The 12,589-nt window shown below is 39.3% G+C and overlaps 1 protein-coding gene across 5 annotated transcripts in view; it reads left to right on the top strand.

Annotated features, from left to right (window-relative positions):
• The first annotated feature begins 2,622 nt into the window (after positions 1 to 2,622).
• The window catches only part of KIAA1217 (KIAA1217 ortholog), a 246,086-nt gene continuing 236,119 nt past the window's right edge, over positions 2,623 to 12,589 (top strand). For 2 of the 5 annotated variants that reach the window (XM_069859458.1, XM_069859456.1), the window contains exon 1: positions 2,631 to 2,957. In XM_069859458.1, coding sequence (XP_069715559.1) covers positions 2,744 to 2,957 — 214 coding nt within the window. In that variant the 5' untranslated portion in view covers positions 2,631 to 2,743. Of the gene's footprint in view, positions 2,958 to 12,589 lie in introns of all 5 variants that reach the window. The other 3 variants (XM_069859470.1, XM_069859460.1, XM_069859469.1) reach the window with 3 other exon arrangements.

Here is a 12,589-nt window from a genome sequence, read left to right as displayed (position 1 = left end):
CCAGTGTATGACCACTCTCATTAGGGAAAAAAAAGAAAGAACAACCAACTTTCTCTTAAGTTTAAATGGAGTTTCTTGTATTTTATTTCGTGTCCATTGCCTCTTGCCTTGTCACTGAGAAGAGTCTGTCTCCTACACCCCCCATTAGATATTTATAGACCCACATGCAAGACCCCCTGGGCATTTTCTCCTCCAGACTGAACAGTCCCAGTACTCTCAGCCCCTCCTCATGGCATAATGCCATTAGACACCTTGTTGCTCTTTAGGCTCTGTGACATTACTGAAAATGGTTGTCTTTGAGTGCAGTATTCTGGGAATTTTACATGTTTGGGGAACCTATTTGACTCGCCCCATTTCTGCATGGCTACATCTCTGCTGTGAAACAAAAAGCTTCTTCCTTGTCAAAAGTATATGTCAGTCAGGATGTTGCTCCTGTCTCACAGTCCAGAAGTGTCACCTTGATATCTGAATGCACAAGACGTAGGACCTGTGCTTTTCCAGTCAGAAGCAAATGGATAACATCTCCCTTTTCCAAAACCTAGCTCTTGTTGGTATAGTCAGAGCCTTAGGAAAAGCTTGAATTCAAGATGTCTCTGGTTAGAAATTCAGTTATTTTAAGATTACAGGTAACATGACTGTCTGTTTAGACTCCTGCCTCACAGATGAGGTTGCTGTTTCTAAGAGCATCCTGTTCATGTTAAGGTGCTAAGTTAGAGTAAATGTGCAACGTGCAGTAATCTCAGTAGGATTTAACCTTATCAGTATTGATTCCAAAACTGAAACACTATTGTTTATGTCAGTCAGAGGTGATGATACAATTGCACTGTTAGGGAGAATTACAGTATTTATATGCAGTATTGGAGGCATTATCATCACTGCTTTTGAAACTCTTCTTAAACGCAGAGTATTTGCATTTGGTAAAGATATCATAGTGGAAGATCTTCAAAATAAGTCTGTTTGCAAAACAGTCTGGGATCTTAAGAGGGAATGATGGTACTTCTCAGGCTCAGTACAACTGAGCTCTCATGTGCTTATTGGCTTTCGCTTTTTCTCTGCCTTATTCACTTTCTCCTCGTTACAGTTATGTGATTAACCCTCTATTTGCTTTCTTATTCCACTCTGTTTCTGTTCTCCATCTTCTTCTGCTTGACCTGCTGTGCCTGAGTACTGCTAATAAGCCCAGAGTTGCTCTCCTGTCCTCAAGTCCCTCCCTGAGAGTTGAAGTCTTCCCACTCACTTAGAGGTCCTACTGTGTTGATAAAATAGTATGCAGAATATTATTAATGTTGTGGCAGTCTTGCTGTATTGCACTTAATCTGTCCCTTTCTTGATGGGGCAAAAAACCAATAGGTAATATGCTTTATAGAGGAAGCATAAACAATTACCTCATTAATGTGGGATTTTTGAAAAAAAATGGTAATAGCATGCAAAAAGATGACAATTGCCATCTCAGAAAATGAGGAATGTATGTAATAATTTAGTCATGTTTTCCTGTATTTTTGCTTGTTAAGTGTTTCTCCTGAATAACTATTGGTATGTTAGCTCTGGTAGTATTGATTTGCTTATGTTTGTTCTAGCTTTGAAATAAAATGGTTCCTCATACTGTTATTGATATAGCATATTGGTTGCCTGGGATATTGAGGAATACATTTTAAAATTCAGAGTCAGGATTTTACTGTAACTGTAGCTGTGATGCTTCCTCTGGTTTACACTGTGGTTTTCATTTTTTTTTTTTCCCTTTGGAAGTTGTTTGCAAAATTAGGGTGAATGGAATTTTCTTTTCATATGACCAAATACTTTGAATCTTGGCAGCATGCACAAGTGCGGGGCTGGCAGAGAAAGTTAGGCAGGTTTTGCCTGGGCATTTTCAAAGAAAATCATCCAGGGACTGAGCCTTGAAATAATGTTGCCTGTGTTTAGGATTTTTTTAATCTGGGGAGTCAGTAGATAACATGGTTATCTAGTGTGTGTGTGTGTGTATATTTGGGGGGTTTATATGTACCAGTGAAAAACGAAAGTATAATGAGCAATGTTCTATGCAGTGTTATGTCCTAAGCCATGCCAGTTAATAAGGGATTTGGGCCATTTTTCAAAAAGAGATGATATTCACTCTCAATCCTTCATTTAGTTTGGTGAGCTGGAAAACACAATGGTAGGAGAATGTGCATCATTTAATCCACTTGAAGCTTGCACCATGCTTAACTCAGACAAACGGATTCTTGACATCAGACATTTACTACTTAGCACTGAAGCGGTGTGTTTTTGGCACGCAGTGAAAGAATCTGCTAAAACAAGAATGCATTTGTTTGAGAGGGAGGGTTGGGAGAGGAATGTGGGAAGGTCCTGCGAACAGAGGTAACCCTGCGCCTGAGTAATTTTTCACTTTGTACCTGTGTAGGTGGGGCATTCCCTTTCTGCTGCAGTGCTGCCCAGCACCTCGTTGGTGCACACTGGGAGCTTGGTATAGTCCCTGGAAGAGCATCTGCTCCCCACAGCGTGGTTGGGACTCGGTGCTGGAGCAGTCTCATCTGGTTTACCCCAGAACACATTTACATTCCACAGGTCCGGGAAACTGTGTGACCACCCAACGCCTGGTGTTTAAAACTGATTGAACTGGCAGCACAGCACTTCACATCCAGCTGCGCTGCACACACAAACTCTCCAGCCTCTGTGCTGGAAAGGGAGCTGGGAAGGATTTTTTTAGAAATTGCTTTTGGAGCAGGTACACTCCTGCACAGGCACAATGTCCAAACCCTCTCGCTTGGCTCGACCTCTGTCAGCTAATACAGCTCGTAAATCACCTTTGTCTAGGACAGAAGATCTTAACAGCCGATCACGAAAAATTAGGCTAGGTGAAAAGATTTTGAGAGCTGGCAGCGAAGGAAACCTGGTTAAACAGCATCAGCAAGAGCAGGTGGAAATCACAGAAGTGCCACGGAGGGCTTCTTTCCTGAAAGGTAACTGGTTATTTCATGCTGCAAAAGAAATGATCAAATGCATTTGCAGTTACTGCCTTTTCAATAAACCCCAAACATCAATTACTGTTTAATAGGGCATGTGTATGTATGCGTGTGTGTATATATGTGTGTGTGTACTGTTTCTAAATGGCGGATTCTGGTATGTAAAGCATTTGTTTTGAACATAAAAGGGCTCAAGATATTTTTGTTGTTCATTTGTGGCTGGCTGCTGTATGCAAGCTAAAAATGTTGGTCTGTCGGAGCGCTAAGTCACAATCTTTTTCAGTCTAAGTGTGACCCTGTGTTGTGAAGCTTCATTTGAAATGATAATTTGAAATTATTAGCAAGTGTGAGAAAGATTAAATAATGTGAGAAAACAGACATCAGTGCAGGCACAGGATCTTACTCAACCTTGCAAGTAAAACTCCTGTTGGTGCGTCCTGACAAGGCAACTGTAAGTTGCTATCTTGTATAAAAACTGAACAGATCAAGTGTATTTGGAAAGGCTTATATGCTTTCAGAATGCAAACAAATGTGGGGGATAATATAAGATTATGATCTACTTTTACTGATCTGAACATTAGCATTATCTCTTTTTAACTTAGTTTTTGTGACGGGACTCCTTAAAACTACATTTAAAAGTAACAATTTAATCTGCATGGTGAAAAATGAGGGCAAAACGCCATTCTATTAGGAAACAAAAGTAGTAGTGTTCTAATTGGACTCTTAGTAAGTTTTGTATTTAAACATGAGTGGAAGCAGATTTTTTTCAAGCCAGAATAGAAATTGCTGCCCCTCCATCCTAAATCCACAGGAAAAAGAAGTGTAAATCGCAGACCTTTGTAACTTGAAAATGTGTATTTTCATTTCACACGCATGGCATCCAAGGTTACAGTATTTATTCCTGGCTGAATAAGGTTTAAAAGATTTTTTTTCCCCTGCAGTATGACTTTTATTGTTTCACGAAGGAGGGAGAAGTGATGACACCTAATCTTACTCAGGGAGATGGATGATCTGTTTGTTGCTACAAAGGAAACTGGGTCTGGAGCACTTTATTAAAGGCAGAAGAGAGCAAACTGAAAAACTGGAGGTGGGAGGGCTTAGACTTCTGGTCTCACTCACAGATTGTTTTGTTTGTTTAGCAATATAATGTGGAAACACCAAGTTAAAGCTTTTTAAACAGTAGTTTGTCCCTTTTCTGTTCTGTTACTTATTTAGTGCCTTGAGAAAAGGAAGTTGTGTGGGATTTACAGAGCAGCAAGTGTGTCCTTTTAAGGGATGTGATTTTTATGGCTCTCTCAGGACCTACTTTTATTCATTTTATTTAAAAATTTTTGTGCTATATAATGCTCTGCAACTAAAAGCAAGGGTTGCACTCACTGCTTAGGGTTTTAGGTGAGATTTCTCTAAAAGAAAAACCCTAGTGGCTATCAGGAGTGCTGACACTTGGCATGTGCTTTTAGTATTTATAGCATTATGCTTACTGTTTTCTGGAGCATGGATTAATCCCTGTTATGTACTGGCTTTCTGCATTGGGATGATTTGTGTACATTAGTCAAGTTGTTACTGTGAGTTGGTTTTGCAAGAGATGTCGAACAAGTATTGATACGTCTGAAGGGAGGATATTACAAGGGAGATGGAAATGTAGAGTGTGTGGCTTTTCTCTGACAATGGGACTGGCTGGATGGCCTCAGTGGAGTCCAAGCACTGAAAGTGATTTGGAAGGTGTTTTATGAGAAGTAGGTACAGAACTAGATGGTGGAAGGGCAGCAGATACGGCAGAAGCCAAAAGATGCAGTGAAAGGTGTAGGAGCCACAGGACAGTGCCCTGGGGACAAGGCTGAGTAATGCAAGAGAGTGGGAGTATCATCCAAAGGGTGTTTGAATGTTCAGGAGGAAAAGAGAGGAAAAGAGGGAGAATGGGAGAGGTGCCAGAGGGCAGATACTTGCTGAACCTGGTGGCTGAAATAAAGAACTTGGTGAGGAGTGGCTGAGAGCTCCCATGGGAAGAGGATTGGGACTTGGGGGAGAAAAACGGGAAAGGAAGATTGGATTTTAGGAACAGATGGGTTGGAGGGTTTGGGGTGGGGAAATCGGAGCAGGAGGCTCTGGCAGGTTGGGAGCAAGGTCCTGGACAACATGACATGGAAGAGAGGGATCTATCTGACCAACCTTCATCGGTTGTCATGTAATGCCAGTGAAGCATTATGGCCTGATGTGTGCCTTATTCCTTCAAATCTTGCTCTGTGTGCAAGGAAACAACCTGCAACTGCTGGTCTAGCTCCTGCTAGTGAGCTTTGCATGTCTTCATGGGCAACACAATGGGATTTCTGGTTTTGTTTAAATTCTTCTAAATTAAAACCAAAGAGATAACATGCATGAATGGTGTCACAGACAGCAATCCAGCAAAGCTTGGTTCTTAGCAGATAGCAAATCCAAAACTGCAGTTACAATTTTAATGGGACTGTAAAGCATGACAGCTCATTTTAATTATGATTTTATGTTGCTTTTTTTTTTTCCTACAAGATTCCTGCCGTGTGTTGTGTGTGGCATAAGTTCTGCTTAACTGATAAGTTGATTGTACAGGCAGGGGTGCAGCTTGTGGCAGGGAGAAAAGTAGTCCTTATAGGTAAAGTCATTAAAGGTTGGAGTAGATCTCTCTCTGCCTCAGTCACAGAGGTCTGTGTGGTATCAGACAGGCTGCCTCAGCTTTCGCAGGGGAATGCTGGCTGCGTGGATGTGCTTTTTGTTTTAGTTTTTGGATGTGCAAGTCTGAGACCAAGGGTTCTGATTTTCAGTGCTGAACACATATAACAGTAACTGAAGTCAGTGTCAGCTGTGATTTTATTGCACAAAGTACTGTCTAATACAAAGGACTCAGAGGTCAACTTGTAATTATCTGTTACTCTTCACTTGAATTTAATGAACATCTTTGACAATAATTTCCCTGGATGTCAGCTTCTCATCTCATTAAAAAATGGAGGAAGAGGTAGAATAAGATCCTGACTTTATAGGCACTGTTGTGAGAATGGTATTTCACAAATATTTACCTGTTTAATAAAGTAATGAAGAATAATAAGGCCCAGGATACAAAATTAGCTGCTTGGTCTTCAGACCAAGGTCTGACAAGCATGCAATATGTGAAACCCAAGTCCAAATCCAAAATAGTTAAGATAAAGCATTTCACTCCCTGCGAGTGAAACAAGCTTTGTTCATTTTGTGCAGAGAATGAGACAATGGCCCGTGCCAAGGATGAGGGGTGTAAAGGGATAAGGAAAGACTGTGCTGCGGCACACTTGCATGTGGGGTGCAAAACAGAGTGGCAGAAACAGTCTGGGTTTTGGTAATTCCCATCTGGCAGATGACTGTCTTTGCAAATGTGGCATCATTTTAGGATTTGGTGTTTTGAAGAAAAAAACGGAGATAGTTAAACCTTTCATTTTTTCATTCTCTCTTTCAAGACTGAATCAATTAAAATATTTTTTTTTCACCTCTGGGATATGTTACTGATAGGAGAGCTTTATGAATTTCTGTCAGCCATACTTTTCTTCAAGAAAGGCACAGAATATACTAATGACTGTATTTTCAATTTCCTTTCTCTGTCCTATTTTATTGAGTTTTGATATTTGCTTTAGTATTTGGCTTCACATAATTTCATGTTGCTTTATTTTGCACTCTCTTTTTTTCCCATTAGATTTTCCTGCCTGGTTTCTCCTCTGCACTTTCCTTTGCAGACTATGGTAACTGAAGTGCAGGGCCAATAGTTTTAGACTAAAAATATTGATATCTCATATTCAGTTGGATCCAAAACTAGACAAAACCTATTTGTCTTATCCCTAGTTATTAGACATGGGCCAGAGGACTTTAGGGATATAGTGGGATTCATATATATATGGGCTTTTTGTGCAAAACAAGCAATAACAGCACCATAAATGTGGAATTAATTATGTTTTCCCCATTTTATTTTTGTGACAAACTTCAACGTAACTATGACTATATAATCAATATCTGCACTACTAATTATCTCCAAGCTTGTTATGGTTTTAAAATAGAGAGATATTGAATTGTAGGTGAAGTTTGGAAATGACTCTTTCTGACATTCAAGTAATATCTGCAGTATTTTTTAAGGCCAAAGAGTTTTATCTGTCAGGAGCTTCCATTTCACAGCAATTCCTGGCAGAGATGTACCTACAAATATAGAACACATGTAAGATTAGGGGTTAGCCTTACAAGGAAGTTCATTGTTTAAAGAATAACAAAGCAAAAAATGTTTGTATTTAGCCTACAGTATTTTTGTTTCCTCTGCAACCTTTTAATATTCATCAAGACAGAGAATACAGATCTTATAAGTACTTGTAAGACGAATGTTCATCATCTGATGAATTTAATGCTGACTTTTTTATTGCCAATACATATTTTTTGCTTTTAAAATGTTGAGTCTTTACTGCGATATTTAAATAAATAAAAACTGAGAAATTTTGCTGTCTTGTACAGTAATTTGAAAAACTATAATGAAGCTAGGGTTGATGTGCCTCCTAATACAGTTAATTGTTCAAAATTTTGAGACTGAGACAGACTTGCAAATCAATAAGAAATGTATTATTTCATTTTAGTATACTAGTATTAGAAAAGAACAAGTATCATGGAGCATTAAATATCAAAATACAAAAGAAATATAGATAAAAACTTTCAGAGCTGGAAAGGAACACTATTAAAATACTCTTGGAATTTATACAATTGCATTGCAGAAACAGGGATCAGGTATGAGACAGTAGACATTCTCTCATAGCCCGTGTACATTTATTTCTCTAGTTGTTGGGGTATGACTTTACCTGGAGGATGAATAGGATAACTGAATAAGCTTCCTTTCAATTAAGATTATGCAGTATATAAACTGGAGTTATGGTTATTGAAAACTGAATGTTTGGGCATTTGTTTAGGGAAAGAATGATAGGTCAGCCTCGGTTCTTACTTGCTGTGAGATCATGACTCATACCCATGCATGAAGTATACCTTAACTTTTCTTTAAGCATGAGTCCCTGCAAAAATTGGGCATGTCAAAGCACCCTGGCAGGCTCTCCTTCATCGGTAACCTTTTTACCCATTATCTGAATCTGTGAAATTATGATAGAGGTAAGTGTCTCAAAAATATTGTATTTCTGTAATACGCTGTACACTGTATAGGATACTCTGTTCTGTACCTGTCAAATCCTGTATGTCTGTATTTTTCTATAATTTTGTGGAAAATTGCTGGCTGGGTGGAGAAGGAAGACCTGATTAATATTATGTAAAAAAAGCTGTAGTGTGTGTTCAACTCTTCTTACACATCAGAGAGTTCGTGTGTGGGTGAGACCCCATGAAAACCATACCCCAGGGAGAAGCTCAGGTTGTAGCTCACAGCTCAGACAGTTCAGCAGAGAGGCAAATTCAGACTGTGGAGGAGATTGTGTGAATTGTGATGGAAATGTTTTGGAGCTGAATGCATTCTGCGGCCTAAGTATGATTCAGTTTAGAACATCAGTAGTCAATAACAGGGGGAAAAATGGTGCATTGGAAACCAGGTTGCAGTAGTTGTGCTGCTTACAGGCTATTTTTCAATTGCAAAAGTATATTCACTTTGAAATCTCTTCCTTTGGGACCTGGCAGAATTAGCAAGAGAGATCACCTTGTGAAGCTCTGGATATTTATTGATAAAATGGGATGGGAAAAAACCCCTCCACTAGTTATGCCTACAGCTCAAGAAAAGCTTAAACCATCTAGAAGGGGGTTACATTTTTTTTGAGGGAAAATTAGGTATAATCTTTTGACGACTGATTTTCTCTTAAAGTGTGTCTTTCTGAAATGAGTCAGAGGTTTTGAAGTTTAGAATAAATTAAGGAAATTACTAGGTGCCACAGTATGTAGGTACTTAAATTTTCTTCATCAGTAGATCCCTGTTCCATAGTGTAACTTGCCAATATCACTTTGCCATATGTAGGGTGTAAGTATGTATTTCATATAGGGTATATAACTTCTAACTTTACCGTGGCTGAATTAGAACTGTAGTATTTCAATATCAGGGTTTTAAACAGGCAGCTCCTTTCTTTTGTTGTTACTCTTGCCTGCTAATTAAGTGATGAGTTTGATGGAACTTTGTTTAGTCGAAATTCATATCATTATTTGAAGCTCTGTTGCGTGGGTTTGAAAAACAACATGAAACTGCGAATTTTTGATCAGAATGGTTGGACTCGATGATCCGGTGGGTCTCTTCCAACCTGGTGATTCTATGATTCTATGATTATTTTGTAGAAGAGACTTTGGTTTAGGGTGCTTGTGGCATGGTGGGAATACCTAAGTAGCACTAGAGCTGTGGCCAGCTGTTAGAAATTAGTATCAGCAGGGTCAGAAATGTTGAGATCAGTTGCTCTGAGAAATGCTAATTCTCTTTCTGTCAAAGCATTCAATTTGAAACAATTTTGGTTTTCTTCACATGATCGTTCTCAGAATTTGGATTTTGAGGAATCTCACAGGACTCTGGAAAGTCCGTTGGTGAAAACAGTCCTTGCCATCCATACAAAAATGGTGATGCTGATGAAAATATTGGTATCAATGAGCTCCTGCAGATTCCAGTTGTGACCCTCTGGAGTTTCTCAGGTTAGCCTGCATCTCTTCTGAAGTGGAATTTTCAAAGATGGACATGGTATTCCATCACTGAGTGCAGTGAAAGGATTAAGTTACATTTCTTACAGACAAATATTTGTAAATCCTAGTGCAAGTACAGATTTTTGCACAATGGCATGGTAATGTTTTAAGCTTCTGATCAACTTCTAGAGCCATTTTTGCTGTTAATCATCTTTTAAGTCTTGTAGAGGGTTTCCCCCTGCCCCAGAAAGATGATCATCCTAGCTAATCTTAATTCCTAAATCCTGTCTTGTGCTTTAAGGGTAGGCAAAACACTGGTGCCTTTTTAATCTTCTGGTATTTCACCCATCCTGAGTGAATTCAGATTAATATTAAGAATACAGATGTTTTCATCAGTTAGTTTGCTGATCAGTCATTCTTTTCTTTACCCTTCCTCTGACCACTCAGTCATTTATGCAATAAGTAGTCAGCCAGGCCTGCTGCTCATTTTAGGCAAAGTGAGAAAACTTAGGGCTCAGTCATGATTTCACCTTTTTTTTTTTTCTCTCTGGAAAAAATGAAGCAGATAAGGAAAGGGAAGGAAAGGAGGCAAAGCTGCAAATACATGAAAAATCAAAACATCTGGAATGCGCAGCAACTAGCTGTCTGGACATATGCAGGGTATTAACTTCTAGATATTTAAGAACAGACAAAGTTGTACTGTTACTGAGGAATGTGTGTTTTATGATACCCATCTCCTGCTGACATAGGCTGTGGTTGTGTCCTGGTTTGGATAACATTTATCTTGAGCCTTTTACTTTAGCTTTGTGAACAGGCTAATGTTTCTGCTGTTGCCTGGATGTACAAGAACCTTCCTGGGCAGTGGAAGCTTTGGAGAGAGACCTCCTCAACCGCCTGTCTTCCAAAACTCAGATTCATCTGCAGCACCTAGTGTGAGACAGACTTTATACGGTTGTTTAAGATCAGATTTGTAAGCACATCTTGTTAGAAGTCACAGGAAAGGAGGTTTAGCTAGAGAAGATGAGACTGCAGCCCTGCTGTGTGAGGTGCAGACGCTGCTTGGCTAACACACAAGTTTCAGAAAGGGCTACGCTAACTGGCTGCATCTTGGCCGTAACGTTGCAGAGACTGAGCTGGCAGTTAGGACCTGGAACATGCATTGCTTCCTTTTGAGGCTGCAGTTTTATCTTTTGGCAATGGAGTTCTGGCTGGCTGGAGGTGCTCTCTCTCTCTCCTATTACATATGGTCGCCAGTGTCTGGCGATTAGGACCTGTCTCTCTTTCAAATCTCTGTTTCGTTATTGCAGAGGATAAATGCCAAGCATAGCTCTGATGTGGGTGATCAAATAGCACCTAAAAGGGTTAAAATTAATCCAGCAATTTGAGACTGAATTCCGGCCTGTCCTAAAACTGTTTCCAATCCAACAAGCCCTGTGCTGTCCTATCAGTTATTATTTTGTGATGGAGATTTATGCCATGAATGTGTGATAAATGGCCTCATCCATGTGCTGGACGTTTCAGGCAGTGTTAAAATCATGCATTCGGCTCATGCGCTAGCCATATAAACTTACGTGTTACACTTGGTCATTTTCTAACCTGAACATCTCCCTGTGCAGTTTGCTTTTGGGGCTAAACACATGCACACTGTTTTAAAGTAACTGAGGGTCATCTGCCACCTTTCTTGTGTTTCACATTGTTTTAGTGAATGCAGTTATGTGAACCAGTTTAGCTCTGTGCTGATTTACCTCATATTACCATTTGATCTCAGCACAGATAATTACACTTCCTGTTCTTCAAGGTTGAATAGCTGAGGTATCACTTTGAGTGCTGACCTTGACCTCAGTGGTACTCGCTGACCTCTTCCTTCACAGGCATCTGTAGCTCTCAGCCCGACATGCTGCAATGGTTTGCATTGTCCGTGGTTGGACCAGAGGCTTGTTGTGAGGGAAAGCTGGAGATTTTGGGCAAATCAGGCAACTGACGTGAAAAGATATGTCTACACGACCTCAAAAGTCCTTCAGGATCAAGGAAATAGTTTAAATTGTGCTGCCTTGAATGATGACTCTACTCAAGTCATCCACCTGCAGCTGGGGTAAAGAGCTTCCAGGAAATTTTCTAGGCGACTTGATAGTTATAGTAATTGCTGTGTAAATATCAAATTTGAGCTAGCTGGTCAGGTGATATAAGTAAAAACCAATATGACTAGAACTTACTTGCTGATGACTAAGTATGTTAAATATATGACTGACAAAACAAGTGGATGCTCCATGTACTGCTTAAGAAAGAGCAGAGAGGAAACACTTCTCCGAGGCACTTTTAATGGATTAATTTTGTATATCCATTGAATGCAGATTATCCCAAGCTAGGAGGTTTATTAGTTTATGTGCAGGCTACATGTGTTATAACACACAGCTCAGCTTGGTTCATGAGTTGAATACTAGACCCACAAAGTCAAAACATCAGAAGCTGCAATGAGTTTTCACACCCCTTTTTAATTCTGCTCCAGAAAGCTTCTTATGTGTTAATCTCCCTTATAACACATCAGAAGCAATAGGTAAACAGAGGACATTGAAACAGCTCTGGAAGGTAATCCTTAGATATTATAAATATTATTTTCATTATAATATGAAGCTTTCTGTCCAAAACATAAAAGCAGAAAAGTTACTATTTTCTTCTTGGAAGTTTGCAGAATGATTGCATTCCTAATCATGAAATCAAATTAACAAATTTGCATCATATGTAAGTAAAGTTAAAACAGTGACTTGGTAATTTTGCTTGAAAAATAAAACAGTGTTTTCCCATTGCCTGAGGAAATGTATTTAAACAAACCTTATTCTTTTTGGTTTATATTGTATTTTTTGTTGGGATTTTCTTTTTTAATATCATTGATCTGATGTGCATCACTGCATGTAAAGTAAATAGGAATGCAAACAGTACTTCACCAGGTAAGCTAGTTCTGTATTAGAGGAGTTCAGAGGCTTATCAAACATACAGATATTTCTCCATGAAAG

Source organism: Phaenicophaeus curvirostris, chromosome 6 (assembly GCF_032191515.1).
Source record: "Phaenicophaeus curvirostris isolate KB17595 chromosome 6, BPBGC_Pcur_1.0, whole genome shotgun sequence".
NCBI lineage: Eukaryota > Metazoa > Chordata > Aves > Cuculiformes > Cuculidae > Phaenicophaeus > Phaenicophaeus curvirostris.
The sequence above is the reverse complement of the archived record's forward strand: the minus strand, read 5'-3'. Positions and strand labels throughout refer to the sequence as shown.